General features: G+C 43.8%; 1 protein-coding gene across 1 annotated transcript in view; it reads left to right on the top strand.

Annotated features, from left to right (window-relative positions):
* The window catches only part of CAP2 (cyclase associated actin cytoskeleton regulatory protein 2), a 163954-nt gene that overhangs the window by 103154 nt on the left and 43119 nt on the right, over positions 1-17681 (top strand). The window contains exons 5-6 of the mRNA XM_040353764.1: positions 8582-8725; positions 9967-10052. Coding sequence (XP_040209698.1) covers positions 8582-8725; positions 9967-10052 — 230 coding nt within the window. The remainder of the gene's footprint in view (positions 1-8581; positions 8726-9966; positions 10053-17681) is intronic.

Here is a 17681-nt window from a genome sequence, read left to right on the forward strand (position 1 = left end):
TTGCTGCAAAGGCAACTCTATGTGGTGTCTCATCCCACAATATCTGTTCTGCATGTTTGTATACACATTTGCTTTTTACATTGTCAGTATGTTACCTATACAGTTAGTACTCTTGCCTAACTTCATGTACACATGACTTTCTTACAACCTCTCCTGAACGATTTAACTTGACAGATAGTAACCCACGTTTAAAACATCTGTTTCGCCGCGTTTACATGCCGCATTTAGAGGTGTTTTGCCACGTTTGCGTTTAGAAGCGTTTGAGAATAGGCCAAAATGAAAAACGCCTGTAAACGAAACGCGACTAAATGCAAGTTACCGCATTTAGACGCGTTTAGGAGCATTTGCCACTTGAAATGCCTCTAAACTCAGCTTCTGAACCCATTTTTTTGTGTTCCAAAAAAGCCTCTAAACTCAACTGCCTAGAAACGACTGTAAGACCCGGTTCACACTGGGGCGACTCGTCAGGCGACGCAGCGGCCTGACAAGTCGCGTCCCATTCTAGTGAATAGAACCGTTCTAATAGGAGCGACGCAAGTCGCTCCGACTTAGAAAAAGGTTCTTGTACTACTTCGGGGGCGACTCGGGGCGACCTGCATTGACTTCTATACAGAAGTCATTTTGCAAGTCGCCTTAGATGTCGTCTTCATGTCGCCTGGCCGAGTCGCCCCCGAAGTCGTGCCGCCCCTGTGTGAACCGGCTCTAAACGACCCTGTGAACATTTACTGATAAGATAACATAGAGGAGAGTTCAGGAGCAGTTGAAAAAAATGCCCAACTGCTCCTAGCCTTCCGTTTACCAGCAGCGTACATGAGCCCTTAGAGCCCATTCACACAGGGCAACACGATTTCCAGCATGACTTTGGGAGGCAACTTGGACACGACTTGAGTATGAATCATCAGGCAACTTCAAGTTGCCTCCAGGACAGTAGAAGGCAACTTCAAGTCGCCGAAAGGAGGCTTTCCATTGGCCAATCAAACAACAATCAGCTCTGTGGAAGGGAGGGGGAGGGAGGAGTTTGCCTGAGAAATGTTTGTTCTCTTCCTGTATTCTTGCTTAAGTTAAGACATTGAAGTCGTTCAGAAACCTTTTTTCAAGTCGGAGCGACTGCAGTAGTGTGCATTATGACGGCTTCATTCACTTACATTAATTTTCTCACGCAGCGCGACTTGAGGCGACTAGGGGCGACTTGAAGTCGGATCCAAAGTCGTCCCTGTGTGAATGGGCTCTTAGGTCGCGTACACAGGATAGGATCGCCAGAGGAGAACGGTCTGAAGGTCCGTTTTCATCAGTCCAAACCGATCGTGTGTAGGCCCCATAGGTTATTTAACCTTGGGTCAAAAAAATGAGAACTTGCTTTAAAATTGAACCGATGGACGCCTAACCGGTAGGTCAAAACCGATCGTTAGTATGGAAAACCATCGGTTAAAAACCCGCGCATGCTCACAATCAAGTCGACGCATGCTTGGAAGCATTGAACTTCTTTTTTTTCAGCACGTCGTTGTGTTTTGTTCTGACACAATCGTTTTTTTTAACTGATGTGTGTACGCACGATGGACCATCAGTCAGCTTCATCGGTTAACTTAAGACAACGGTCCTTCAGACCGTTTTCATCGGATGGACTGATTGTGTGTACGAGGCTTTACAGTCCAGGGACACTGTGAGTTGATTTACTAAAGGTGAAGCTGTGTTCACCTCAGTCACCCAATAATGTACAAGAAAAATAAAAAAAATTGGATATTTTCATGTACATGATTAGATAACTGCATTGAGCACAGCTTCACCTTTTACTAAGCACACACATTTATTTTGTAAAGTGATCCTTTGTCTGTTGCCAGCGGTTTAGACGTTAATGGTTGTGTGTTATTTTGAGAGGACAGCAAATTTCTATCTGCATCTGTCATTGAATTCTGAATAGACTCAGAAGCATCTTAAACTGATGCCATCGACACAAGCCCAAAGCCTGTCCACACAGGCCCTTCGAGAAGTCACAACTTGGCACAAGAGCGCATTACTTGGCACTACACATGAGAACCCTTTCTATAAATAAATATATATATTTTTATTTTATTTTTAGTAATAGTTTCTTGACCATAATATGCAACTCTTTGGTGAAATCAGCGACCTTTAAAAAATAAACTTAGAAGCGCTCATTTACTTTATGGATAAAGCCATACAAAGCACATTATATTTTTCAGAGCAGTCAGTACTCTTTGGAATAAATATATGTTTTCTTCCAGAGCATGTACATTCAGAGGCCATGTCATTTGTAGTCATGCTATTTTAAGCAAGTAATCTAGGGCTGTGTTATAAAAGCCATAAAACTTGGACAGTGAAACAGGTGCAAAGAATGCAGAAGACATAGACGATGGTGATAAAAAGAGCAGCAGCTGGGTTTTCTCATTTTCAGCTGAAACTTATTGAACTGAGTACCTCTTTATTATCAGTCGCTGATAGGCATGCTCATTCTGGAGTCCCAGCTGTTGGGTTCTTAGTTATGCTGTGCTTCTGGTGACTTGGACAGTGAATGACTTGTGAGTTGTCATTGCACACTCATTCCTTGGTGATAGCGTTACCACAATACATTAGCTGAATTGGTATCTTACTGGTTTATCTCAATGATTTACTTATCAAGTGAACTAAAAAAATAGGTTATAGGAAAGTGGAAAACGAGGGGCTGTTTCTGCTGTGAGGAAGATCTTTTCAATTTGTTTCGAGATAAAGAGCCCATCCTTTTTTAATAACTTTGCAGGAGTTACAACATATTACAGCAGTGTTGCCAACCTACCAGATTGAAAATTACTGACACAACACCCAAAACTTACTGGCACAGCCAAGATTTTACTGGTATTTCCAAAAGTAAAAAAATTAGTTTTAAAAACACATAAAACTGACTCTCACGGTTACATTGACAGCAGTGTGTAGCAGCACAGATGATGATGTCACCTTACTGACATGACATGTCCTCTCCTGAGTCACAGTGGTTCCTTCATTCCACTCCAGTCCAAACAGCACTGACGGTCCTGGTCCCAGCCTACCTTTCTCCCATCCCACAGACCCGCACATGAGGCTCCGGCCACTCCGCTTGGCTCTATTGCACCATGACATGCTCTGGCACCGCCTCCGCCAGAGCTGCCCGATCACACTGTAGCAAGCAATCGGATGGTCCCAGCTGGCTCCGGACCAAGCCAAGCATCACAGCCATATTTTTTACTGTCAACCTTTTACTTACAGGCCTTGTACACACGACCGAGAAACTCGTCGGGCGAGACACATCATTTTCCTCGACGAGTTCCTTGTTAGGCTTGTCGAGGAACTCGACAAGATTGCTTTGCGTACACACTGTCAAGACAAAATCTCCTCGTTCTCAAACGCGGTGACGTACAACACATACAACGGCAGGGGAAGTTCGATTCCACTGGCACAACCCTTGGGGCTGCTTTTGCTAATCTTATGTTACGTGTTAAGTAAAGGTTTGGTAAGAGACGATTTGCACTTTTCAGTCTGTTACAGCGTGAAAAATGTGTTATCTCCATTACAAACGCTACTTTTACCGAAGGTGCGCTCCCGTCTCATACTTTATTCTGAGCATGCGCGGGTTTCTTAGCATACACACGCTCGAGTTTCTCGTCGAAAACCAGCCCGACGAGGAACACGACGAGGAAATTGAGACTCCGCTCGAGGAAAAAGAGAACTTGTTCTCTTTTTTTCTCGTCGAGTTCCTCGACAGTTTTCTCGATGAAAAACGTACACACGACCGTTTTCCTCGGCAAAAAAAGCTCTGCCACCAAGTTTCTTGATGGATTCTGCGAGTTTCTCGGTCGTGTGTACGAGGCCTTACTGGCATTTACTGGCAGGAGAAAATTGCCTGTTTTTTACTGGCTGGCTGGCGGTTGGCAACACTGTATTACAGCAATTCAACAAAAAATTTTGGGAGCGGTGTATGCACCACTCCCGTACCACCCCAAAGATGCTGCTTGCAGGATTTTTTTCCCCATCCTGCAAGCGCACCGCACCAGTGTGAAAGCATTTAGGCTTTCACACTTGGGAGGTATGAGACGGGAGCGCACCTTCGGCACCTTATAAGTAAAGGGAAATTTCCCCAACGGGGAATCAGATAGCAATATAAACCCAACAGGGATTCTAATGCCTCTTTTTTTTTTTATTATATCCAAAACTAGAAAGATATGTTTTTCGACAAAGCAGAAAAACACTGTAACCATAACTATGGTGTGTAGTAACTTTGTTTCTAGAATAGGTTAGCCATCATTTTTGGACATGGAAAATGAGGTATGCAATGTTGAGCCTAATGTCATTTGAGACTGTAAATACAGATTTCTTCCCCATTGTTTATGGCTGTGTCCTTCATGGCCATCATTTTCCCGGCTGTGGTCTTCATCAAAATGACAACCATTCCAAAATATTATGGTTCTTTGGCTGTTTAAAAGCGGGGCACCCGAATATAGTTAAGGCTGCAAATAAACTCTTTAAAATTTAGCCTGGGTTATATTGTACACAATTTCTACTCCATGCCCCTTTCTAGTTCAAAAGTTAAGTGAGACACGCTTTGCTCAGCACAGCGAACACATACAGGAAGAATGAAAAAGCTCCAGTAAAATAAATTCCTGGTCATGACGTTGTCATCGTTAGAGGATTTAAATCTTTACTTTGTCTGGGAAAGCATAACAGTGAATTTGTACTTAGGTAAGCCCATTGTGTATGATAAATGTACTGAAAACATGGGTGTCATGTATTACTAGATCATCTGCTTTAAAGCATGCTCATGTCTGTATTTAAGTACAGACACATTTCATGCCTATTCAGACCCTTGGAGTTTCTTCAGATTTACAGAGCGCTGTTCGTAAATTGTGTATGGCTATCAAAAAAAAATAAGAGTATCTTCTTGTAGCATAGCATGACAAATCCTACCTGATGCATCAACATTCAAGTCTGTAACATAGACCTATATCAAGCATCGATAAGCCGAAGTGGATTTCAGATTCGGATTTGAAATCCTTTAACCACTTAACCCCCGGACCATATTGCGACTTTTTGCGATTCGGCACTGCGTCGCTTTAACTGACAATTACGCGGTCGTGCGACATGGCTCCCAAACAAAATTGGCGTCCTTTTTTTCCCCACAAATAGAGCTTTCTTTTGGTGGTAATTGATCACCTCTGCGGTTTTTAGTTTTTGCGCTATAAACAAAAATAGAGCGACATTTTTGAAAAAAAATAATATTTTTTACTTTTTGCTGTAATAAATATCCCCCAAAAATATTCAAAAAAACAATTTTTTTCCTCAGTTTAGGCCGATACGTATTCTTCTACATATTTTTCATAAAAAAAAATGCAATAAGCGTTTATTGATTGGTTTGCGCAAAAGTTATAACGTTTACAAAATAGGGGGTATTTTTATGGCGTTTTTATCAATATTTTTTTTTTTACTAGTAATGGCGGCAATCAGTGATTTTTTTCGGTACTGCGACATTATGGCGGACACTTCTGACACTTTTGACACATTTTTGGGACCATTGGCATTTTTATAGCGATCAGTGCTATAAAAATGCATTGGATTACTATAAAAATGCCACTGGCAGTGAAGGGGTTAACACTAGGGGGCAGGGAAGGGGTTAAGTATGTGTGTTCTTACTGTGGGGGGGGTGGCCTCACTAGGGGAAATCACTGATCTTCCCTTCATACATTGTATGAACAGGGGATCAGAATTTCCCCCCCTGACAGGACCGGGAGCTGTGTGTTTACACACACAGCTCCTGGTCCCCGCTCTGTAACGAGCGATCGCGTGTGCCCAGCGGCAAACGCGCCCGCCGGGCACGCGCACGGGAGTCTGGGGCAAGCGGGGCGCGCGCGCCCCTAGTTCCCTGCGAGAGAGCCGACCTGGAGCTACGGGCTCTCGCGCAGGAGAGCCAACCTGCCACCGTAGAATGACGGCGGCAGGTCGGCAAGTAGTTAACGAAAAACAAATTCTGACACACAACTGAATACAGAATTGTAATTTTGTGAACTGAAATTCATGAGGTTAAACAGCACAGCCTACATTGATCATTTTGAATTTGCCAGACAGGTTGGAATGCCTGAGAATAATTGAAAGGCTGGCATGATCTTCTGTTGGCAGTTCTGCCTGTATCAGCTTTGTCTTTATAAGAAGGAACAGTAGCTTGTACACATTTATCACTCACCCTGCAATACTGTATTGAGTTGGAAATGCTACCAGTATGTAAACAGCTGTACCAGTGGCCTTAACACAGAAGGGAAAAATGTTTGTGTAACACGGTTCTCTGTATATATTTAAGAGCAAAGATTGTTGTTACACTGCCAATTTTTTTATTTTATGCATTTTAAAGTTGTGAGGGTACTACTGTTACTTTTATTATTAAGTAGTGTGTCCAGTTGCCTGTGTGTTGCCATTGAACAGGAACACTGCCATGAAATGCTTTATTACATTTAGACAAAAGATATTGGGCCAGATTCAAAAACGATCTACGCCGGCGTATCTCCAGATACGCTGCCGTAATTTCAAATGTGCGCCGTTGCATCTTTACGCCGATTCACAAAGCGAGATACTTCCAAAAACATGGCTTCAGCCGTCCGACGTAACTTGCCTACACCGGCGTATCGTGGGAGCATAGTTACTCTGGACGCATTCGGCGTTCCCATTATAAATATGCAAATGAGCTAGATACGCCGATTCACGAACGTACTTGCGCCTGGCGTATTAATATACGCTGTTTACGTAAGGCGTACGACCGACGTAACTTTACCCCTCATAAAGCAGGGGTAAGTCATGTTAAGGTATGGACGTCGGAAACGTCGGAACAGCGTTGTATTTTACGTCGTTTGCGTAAGTCGTACGTGAATGGGGGTGGGCGTAGGTTACGTTCACGTCGACTAAGCATTGAGCCGGCGTAACTTAGGGAGAAAATTCGACATGATACTGAGCATGCGCCGTTCGTTAGGTGCGTCATTTACGTGGGGTCACGATTAATTTCCATACAACACGCCCCCTACCAGCCTACTTTGAATTAGGCGGGCCTACGCTGGCCAATTTACGCTACGCCGCCGCAACTTACGGAGCAAGTGCTTTGTGAATACTGCACTTGCCTGTCTAAGTTGCGGCGGCGTAGCGTAAATAGGATACGCTACGCCCGCACAAAGATGCACCCAGGTACGTGAATCTGGCCCTTACTGTTTATAAATGTATGTATTATGCTGGGCAGCCAAAAAAATCAAAACCCGTTTTTATGATTTTGATGTCCTCGTTCACATGGAAGTCTCCCTGCTCAGTGGGGTTGATTTACTAAAGGCAAATAGATGACCGGGGACACACGGGATTACATATCTCTGATGTATACTGTATTTATCAGCGCTACCTCGGAGGGGACAGGGAGGGGGCAGGATGAGTGCCGTCACATTACATACAGGAGAATCTCTTGTTTACTCAGCGGCCTCTGCAATAGGAAGTCCTGGCTGCATTCATGGCAATGGTAAGGCTGTATCATGGTAATGGTGAGGCTGCATTCATGGCAATTGTGAGGTTGCATTCATGGTAATGGTGAGGTTGCATTAATGGCAATGGTGAGGCTGCATTCATGGCACTTGTAAGGCTGCATTCATGGCACTTATGAGGCTGCATTCATGGCACTTATGAGGCTGCATTCACGGCAATGGTGAGGCTGCATTCATGGCAATGGTAAAGCTGAATTGATTGCAATGGTAAAGCTGAATTGATTGCAATGGTAAGGCTGCATTCATGGAAATGGTGAAGCTGCATTCATGGCAATGGTGAGGCTGCATTCATGGCAATGGTGAGATGGGCACTGATTAGGCTGCATTGATGGGCACTGACCCTTATTTTGATTCACAGTTCCTTATTTAAAATTATTTTTTTTTCCTTAAACTTGCCTCTTAAAGTGAAAGTGCGTGTTATACACCTGTGCGTGTTATACGTCGATAAATACGGTATATCCAAATAACACACCCGAGCACATCCTTTGTCCTGAGCGGAGCTCGGGGATTCATTGGGGGCCACAAAAGATATATATATATATATATATCCTAATACACACAAGCTCATCTGTTCACCACACACAGCCACAAAGGCAAGATAATTATTGTTAGGCAGTGTATTAGTGCTCAGACGAACACACTTGGACCAAATTTTAATGTTTCAAACAATGTCAGGCAAAATCAAATCTGGCCCTCTTCGAAAAAAGTTTGAACACCTCTGCTCTAGAGCAACTGCACTTGCAAAGGCTAGTCTCCTTTAGCAAATCAACCCCAATAGCTAAGCGGGAGTGATTCCCCCATCCATCTTGAATGTATGGATGGGGAAATTAGGTCAGTTTTGAACGGAACGGAAAATACTGAATCATCTATGGGGTCCCAAAAGAAGAAAAAAGGGACACAATCTAAGGGTGCTCTAATATAGCAACTACTATGCCCAGAGTAGTATTAGAACAGGTATGAAGTAATATATTCTGTTGTAAAGTTTTGAGCTTTTAATTTCAAACGAAATACATTGTGGCATGCATCTATTTCTCATACTGTTTACTGACTTACAGGATGAGACAGTGTTGATCTTAAAACCTGTATCAGAAAGAATACTTGAGATCCAAACATTCCGAGAGAAAAACCGAGGAAGCCAAATGTTCAACCATCTTTCTGCCGTGAGTGAAAGTATCCTGGCACTTGGCTGGATTGCTGTGGTAAGATCACCCCCTTTTTAACACTTTAAGACACACACAAACATATATATATATATTTCAACTGATTTAATATTTTAACCCAAACCCAATAACTTTGCAGTAAATATATTATTAATCATGCTCTGGTACAGCCATGTCAAACTAGTGTTTTTTGGTCCAAACATAGTTCTCTTAAATTGAAGGAAGTTTTGGCTATTCATTAGTTGATAAAGGCCTTGTTCACTTAGGGGTCTACTAAAGCACATGCCTGTGGAGGCGGGCTGTGTTTACCCACACAGAGATGCTCGGTTCATCCCCGGCATCGGTGCAGGCAGTCCCATTGCTATCATTTGTGATGTAGAAGTTGCATAGACACAGACGCTGCTCTTGATCTGACATCCGCGCGGGTGCACAGTTCCAAAAGCACACTGCCTGTGTTCAGGGCCATGCACCTGCACCCACACGGTTGTCAGATTAAGAGCAGCGTCTACGTCTATGCACCTGCCGCGTCACATTTGACATCAATGGGGCTGACTGCAGGGAGATGCACGGAACACCAATGCATCCTTGTTTGGGTAAACCTGGCCCTCCACAAGTGTACACTCATACCTCCCAACTTTTTGAGAAGGGAATGAGGGACACCTATCAGCAAAAGTATGCAGGCATAGGACACACCCCTTGCCATGCCCTGTTAAACGAGAATTGTACAAAAAAACAAGATTGGTTAAACCCACAAGTGCTTTTTTTACCACTACTATTCCTTTATATTGGCTTTTGGAATTTACAAATTATGAAATGTTTAGCACTGGGAAACACTTTTTTAAGATAAAAAGTACATTTTATATACAGCTTTATAGATCAGACCAAAATGAGGGACAAATTAGGAGGAACGAGGGACAGGGGGACACTGTTCCAAACCAGGGACAGTCCCTCGAAGTCAGGGACAGTTGGGAGCTATGTACACTTCATGTGAGCAAGACCAAGGACTAGACTTCCCTATATCTTTTCACAAACTAAATATGTTCAGAAATGTTTATGGCCCCATTCTGTAGTATAAAATGTTCTAGGTTGCAATAATTATTATAATGATGATGATTACCAAAATTGTTTAATATTATTGAACAATATGAAAACTTGAGTGGGAATTAGTTTTTGTTGTCCCATTGCATTTATTCAACTCCTTCTTTAAAAACTTGTGTAGGTGACTTAAGGTTTATTGTCAGTCTAATAAGTGCCTTTCTCTAATTTTGTTTTATATTTAGACCCCTGCTCCAGGTCCCTATGTAAAGGAGATGGCCGATGCTGCCGCGTTTTACACAAATCGGGTGTTAAAAGACTACAAAAATATGTATGTATTATGTGAATGATACAGTATATAGTATATTTTGTATATTGTAGAGCTGCACCAGATTTTGTACTCTCCAGTTTTAGTAAATCAATCCCAATATGTGTAGATCATGTCCCCAGAATTTTAATTTGTTGCTTGCGTGATTGTCCTAGGCCCCTTTCACATGGGCTGTTTCTGGTTTTGCTCAGCAGGTGATTTGTCCACTCATCCCCTGCTGAGCTGAGCTGGGCCGTGTGGCCGGATGAAAGTCCACTTTGCTCTATGGGTGTTCCGTCAGATTAGGTGACCCGTCAGATTTAGTAACGAAAGTGACGTTCCGTCGCCACCATCTTGCTACACCCCACACTCCTCCACAGTAAGGATACACAGACAAGGGGACAAGCGGACATCTTGTTACACCCGCCGGAGTTTTGTGGTGACAGAACGTCACTTCCTTTACCAATTCTGGCGGGTCGCCATCTCTGACGGAACATGGGCAGTCGGATGCCCTCTGATCAAGCAAGACAGATGGGAACGGATCGCCTTCCCTGTTTTTGCCGAATCGGAGGTAGCTGGATGTAAACGGACACTAGTCCATTTACAGATAACTACCCATAGAAGAGAATGGAGGATCCCTTCCTACTATGTTTTCTAGAAGTCTACGAAATAGCTGGAAATCAAATTAGAGGCATCCTCAGCCATAGGACCTTTTCTAAAACACTGCATTGGGGGATAGAGGGGAGTTCAGTGGATCCTCAATTTCTTTTTCCTTATTATAACACTGAAGGCATTGACAATAAAGGGAATCTCTTTGAGAATAGACATGTTGTGGCACTCCCATTAAAGTCTATAAGCCCGGGGGGAGTGGTCTGAGTATGGAGGAGTGAGGAGGAATGTGAGGAGCCCCTAGCGCGATCCTTGCGTGCACCCAACAGCTGACCGACTGACAGTGGACTGAAGCGTCCACCGCAGAGCAACCCAGCGAGAGCGGCCAGTATATGCTTAGAGCGCGCTGAGGTTAAGCAGACCGTGTGTCCCAGGGAGGGCAGCCTGCAGCGGCACATGTCGCGTCGCGGAAGACGACCCGGAAGGACTACTCGAGCACCCAGCACTCAAGCTCACTCATACATCACCCGCTATCTCAGGGCGAAGACGGACGCTGCGTTGCAGTCAGCGGCGGTCGCCGGGAACACCACCAGCACGAGAGATTTGCAGGAGATGGCAGCTGCTGGAAATACGATGGCGTGTGGAGGAGATTCTCTATCAGAGGTATCGTTTCCAGCGGCGGCGGTGACACTCACACAGAACAGAGGTATGTCCAGGGGGAGAGATTGCTCCACGGAAGCAGAGACTAACAAGCTGCTGGTGACAGAGGTATGTCTGGGTTATAATAATATGCCCCCACAACTACATGAGATACAGGAGGAGAAGGGACAAGAGTCCAGAACTGACATGGAGCAGCTAAGAGCACTTATTAAGGCTCTCCCCACAAAGGAGGACATACAGTCTCTGATCAAAGGCATTATGGGGGCACTGAGAGAGGAAATTGAGGAGGTACGTGCTGGGGTAGCAAAGGCTGAGCTTAAAGCTACATACTTAGAAGAGCTAAATTGTAGACTGGAGCAGAGAATGGGGAATATGGAAGAGGAGCATGCGAGACAGCACCAACAGTTGGCTATGATACAGCTACATTCTGAGGAGGCTGAGGACAGAAGTAGGCGGAATAACATCAGAATTAAGGGGGTCCCTGAAAATTTGGAGGGTCCCGCTCTGAGAGAGGCGGCCATGTCCATATTTAATCAAATTCTGAATAACCCTGTTGATACACCAATTGAACTGGACCGGGTCCACAAAGTCCCTACTTTTCGTTCCCCAGCCCAAGGAGGCCCTAGAGATGTGGTGTGCAGAGTACATTTTTTCAGGGTGAAGGAAGATATAATGCGAGCTGCATGGAATGAGGGAGTGATAAAGTGGGAGGGTGTCGACATACAGGTCTATCCGGATCTATGTAGGCTCACAAAATGGAGAAGACGAATGTTAAAACCCTTGCTGGAATACATACGCCTTAAAGAAGCTACATACCGATGGGGGTACCCCCTGGCAGTGATCGTTAAAAAAGCAGGGCAGAACTTCAATCTAAGGTCCCCCGCACAACTAATAGAACTTTTTCAGTTTCTGGGAACAGATCCTATTGAAGTTCCAAATTGGTTAGAATCACCCATACTGTTGGATCGATACTAGCTCTAAAAAGACAAAGGGAGACTGGGGATCGTAACAATGGGCCTATGTGAAGACAAGAGGAGAAATCCCTCTGGAAAGGGTGAAGAGAAATGGAGGGCATTTGGACATCTTACCCCCATATGTTTTTTTTTTTTTTTTTTTTTTTTTTTTCAGGGGGTCTGAACTAGAATATCGGGACTCTGCCTGTGTTTTTTTTTTTTTTTTTTTTTTTTTTTTAGTGTTTTTTTTTTTTGGAGGGGGGGGGGGGGGGGGAGGGGGGGGAGGGACCCAGAATACTGTTGTATACCGGTTAAATACAAATTGATACAAGTGAAAGTGAAAATGAAAAGTGAAAATGATAGTGAAAATGGAATGAGGGATTAAGGTCCAAACAAGGTGTCTGGGAGAGATAGGCGGGGGTCGTCCCCCCCCCCTCCCTCCCTCTCCCTTTTTTTTTTTTTTTTTTTTTTTTTTTTTTTTTTTTTTTTTTTTTTGGAGGGAAGCGTGGTGGGAGCGAAAAAGTAGAGGAAAATGCTAGAATGACCCCCCATTAAGGGGCGCCCTGGTGCCATAAAAATTAGTAGAAGATCAGATGCCCCGTCTGAGGCCTAAGAGGGGGGGGGGGTAATAGGAATGTATACTTTTTTTTTTTTTTTTTTTTTTTTTTTTTTCTCTAGGGGAGGGGGGATGTGTGTGGTCTGGGGGGTATCTTAGGGTGGGTAATAAGGGGGGGGGTTAAAGGCTTGTGGAGAGGGGGGGGGGAGGGGGAGGAGAGAGGGGGGGTGGGGGTAGGTTAAATAGCACCATAGGGGTATAAAGGGTTTATAAAATAAGTGTTATACAAAAGGGATATTAAAACTAAATTAAATATAATCACAAGGATAAATGGGGCCTTTTTGTGCTCCCCTTCTATGTGTGTATTGTTTTTTTTTTGGAGATAAGGCAGGTTTTTAAGCCTTCACTAAAAACACATCGGAGTGAAGCATGGACACGGGGATAGAAGTGATAGGGAATAGATAGGATATAAGGGTTAAAGGGGCTTGGGCCGAAGTGGGGCTAGGAAGGGGTAGGTAGGGGGGAAATTAAAAGGTCTGAAGGTTTGAAGGCCAAGCTCTCAGACGGTAGTAAAATATCTGTTTTTTTTTTTTTTTTATTATGTTGTCTTTTTTTTATGATGTTGTATAGCAATGCACCATGGAACTATACCTCTTAATGAGGACTAAGAATAAGATAGAATAAGGTAGAAACAGGGTTGTAAGCTATGTTGCATGATACTGATGAGGAAATGCTTATAGAAATGTATATATGCCAGAAGAAGCTAATATGGCAGAAGGATGAGATGCAAAATGTATATTTTCCCTCAACAGTATATAGGAATTTTCTTATATTTTTTTTTTTTTATGGGGGGGGGGGTGGGGAGTGGGCCCAGAGGGGGGGAGGAGGGGAGGAAAGGCACATGTGCCATTTTTTTTTTTCTTTTGGTTCTATAGGTTCGCCTTTTTCTTCTTCCTCCCCCTCCCTCGTCCCTCTATGTTTCCCCCCTCTTTTTTTTTTTTTTGGGGGGGCATGCTTTGGGAAATCTAGGGGCGGAGATTGTCAGAGGGGGGTCTTCGGAATAAAGGGGTATCCTTAAAGCTGGGGTGAAGAGATACATGGTTAACATAAAGTCAATGTGAAACGTATGAAGGGGTGCGCGCGGGCAAACGCGGGGGAGCTCCCGACGCGTTGTCCTCGCTCTTTTCTGCACATACACTCTCCCCACCAAAAACGCCTCTCCTCCAGTTGGAGGTAGACCGGAGGCGTTAAATAAAGGGAAAGGGGATTTTCCCCTCTCCCTGGGGTTTTTTTTTTTTTCTCTCTCTCGTTCCCCGTCCCGTCTAGGTCCAACAGCGATCCGCCTCCAGAGTAGCGAGGGGACGCGGGTTGGAGCCGCGGGGGAGGGGAAAGGAAGTGAAATTACTCGGGCATTGGGGCGTGTGACCAGTCCTCGAGATACGGGGAATAGGGGTAGGGGGGTTCTTTTTTTTTTTTCTTTTTTTTTTTTTTTTTCTGTCTGTCTAAAATTGGGGTCGCGGCCTTTCTCTCTCCCCCTTCTCCCCTCCCATCCTCCTTGGTATCTTCGAGCCCCCTTGTGAGGTTAAAGGGTAATCCCCTACACTAGAGTAGAAAGATGACAAAAACGGATATAATTAATTTTACTTCATATAATGTCAAAGGCTTAAATAGCCCAGAAAAACGTACTAAATTATTGGCAGAACTTAGCAGGATTAAGGCACAAGTAACCTTTTTACAAGAGACCCATTTTCGAAAAGATAAAATACCCAGATTGGGAAATCAAAGTTTTCCGACTGTATACCATGGTGCCTCGCAGACATCGAAGGCGAATGGAGTGGCAATCTTGCTTTCAAAACAAATGATTTGGAAGGAATCAAATGTAATTACGGACGATGTAGGCCGGATGCTAATCGTAAAAGGGGAGTTAGGGAATCAAAAAGTTACTCTGGTGAACTTATATTTACCCAATGAAGACCCTACAGTCGCATTGGGAAAATATCTGGAAATGGTACAACAACATAAAGAGGGGTTCCTTATCATGGGGGGTGATCTAAATATAGCATTAGACCCAGTGATAGATGTATCAAGGGGAGTGTCTCATATCTCCAACACAAAACTACGGAAAGCTAGGTGTCTATTGAAAGAAACTCAGGTAATAGATAGCTGGAGGATGACCCATCCGCATGACAAGGATTATAGTTTTTTTTCTGCGAAACACAAAACATACACAAGGATAGATTATGTCTTTATAGATCAGAACATTCTTTCAAGATTACGAGGAGCAGCAATAGGATCTTTTACGATATCCGATCATGCGCCAACCAATTGCAGTATAGAATGGGGAGAAAGGGGGCCACGAGAATGGAATTGGAGAGTTAATGAGACACTCTTAAAAGATCCGGATTATGAGAAGCAGATAGCTAGGGAATTAGACAATTTCTTCTCTATTAACGACTCAGATGAAACACTGCCTATGAATATCTGGGAAACACATAAATGCTACCTAAGAGGGGTACTAATCTCATTGGGGGCACATAGAAAACGTAATCTGAGTGCTAAACTGGATAGTCTGCTGGGGGAAATCCAACTTCTGGAAACAGCACATAAGAAATTACAGACACATCAGATAGGGGAAAAGTTGGCGGGCTTGCGGGAAAAATTAAATCTTATGCTAACGGACAAAGCAAAAGCCAAATTGAGCAGGTGTAAAAGAACTTTTTACGAATTCGGGAATAAACCCAGCAGGTTACTGGCGAACGCACTCAGAGATACGAGATCCCGCAACCAGATCGAAAAAATTAGAACGCAGGGGAATGTACTGGTGAGCTCAACACAGCAAATAGCTGAAGCATTTAGAGTCTATTATTTAAACTTATATAATTTGGAGAGGCAGGGTGGAAGAATTAATACTGCAGAAAGGGAGGAAAGGGCCAAGGAATATCTATTGTCTTCAAAGATGCCAAAGATACCTACAGAAGAAGCAGAAATGATAGATGGCCCGATTACAGTTGAAGAATTTCTGGGAGCCTTAGGAGCATTAAAAGCGGGAAAGGCGCCGGGTCCTGATGGTTATACCTTGCGGTATTACAAAATTTTTGCGGAAAAACTGGCACCTAGGTTCGTTGCGGCTTTTAATTCGATCCGCGAAGGACAGAGGATGCCAGCGGAAACCTTAATGGCCGAGATTGTGGTGATTCCCAAGGATGGGAAAGATCCCGCCGAGTGTTCAAGTTATCGGCCAATATCCTTGCTAGATGTCGATTTAAAAATCCTGGCGAAGATACTGGCAGATAGACTGTTGCCGTATATCCCCGCTCTGATACACCCAGATCAAGTGGGTTTCACCCCGGGCAGAGAAGGGAGAGAGAATACCCAAAGGATAATAAGCACAATATATTTAGCACAACAACGCCACCAGTCCGTAGTTTTGATATCCGCTGATGCGGAAAAAGCCTTTGATAGGGTGGAATGGGGATATCTAAAAGTCATGCTATCACATATTGGTTTGGGGAAGGGCTTACTGAACTGGATCACAAGCCTATACTCCTGCCCATCGGCAAGAGTGAGGATTAATGAGAAAAAATCAGATCCCTTCCCTATCCATAATGGAACCCGACAGGGATGCCCCCTATCCCCAATTATATTTATTCTTTCCCTGGAGCCCTTTTTAAGAACTATTAGAGCAAACAGCGATATAAGGGGTATACGGGTTGGGGAAGACGACTATAAGGTGGCAGCGTATGCTGATGATCTACTGTTCACATTAACGTCCCCGATAACATCGCTCCCCTGCTTATTAGCAGAGATAAAAAGATATGGAAAAATTTCCAATTTTAAAGTCAACTACAACAAATCGGAAGCAATGGGAATTGAGGTGAACAGTGGATTACGGCATCAGTTGGCCGGTAGTTTCTCTTTCAGATGGACAGATTCCCATGTGGAATATTTAGGGACGAAGATACCGAGGAAATTGGGCAGGATCTTTGAATTAAACTTTATACCCCTGATAAAACAAATAAAGCTAGATTTACAAAAATGGGATAAAGAAACATTCTCATGGTTTGGCCGAATAAATATAATAAAAATGAACACGATGCCAAGGCTAATCTATCTTCTGCAGACCCTTCCCATAACATTGCCGATGGGATTCCTGAGAGACATACGAGCAAAGTTTATGAAGTTCATTTGGGCTGGAAAACCGGCCAGAGTCCGGAGAAATATACTGACTCTACCCAAAGATAAAGGAGGAGTGGGCCTCCCAGATCCAATGGGGTACTATGATGCCTCTCATCTAGCACGAGTAGTGGATTGGTGCACACAACAGGCTGACAAACCCTGGGTCAATCTGGAACAAGAAGCCAGTAGTATCCCTATAGAAGGTCTGGCGTGGTTGGGGGAGAATAAGATACCTCAGAGCGCAAAGAAACACCCGATGATAAAGGCTACACTTAGAGTTACCAGGCGGGCGTGTAAGAATACGAATCTGGTGAAATGTATCGGCCCTATGACACCTATCCTAGGAAACCCGAGCTTTGGGCCAGGGTTAAAAGACCGTTATTTCAATAACTTGAGACGGAAGGGAGCCTGCAGGCTGATACATTTCATGAGAGAGAACCACGTAATGCAGAACGAAGATTTAGAACTGGTATATGGGGAAGACTTAGATATATGGAGACGTAATCAGTTGAGAACGTTTTTAGGATCTCTGAAGACCCACGAGGCAGAAATAGGGACTCCGTCCAAATTTGAGGAAATCTGTTTAAAAAAAGAACCATCGAGACATATGCTATCATATATGTATAACTTATTGATCGAATCAAAGGCGCCACGAGAGCTTGTCTTCATACAGGCATGGGAAAGGGATCTGGGCGTTAA

This window comes from Rana temporaria, chromosome 5, assembly GCF_905171775.1.
Source record: "Rana temporaria chromosome 5, aRanTem1.1, whole genome shotgun sequence".
Classification (NCBI taxonomy): Eukaryota; Metazoa; Chordata; class Amphibia; order Anura; family Ranidae; genus Rana; species Rana temporaria.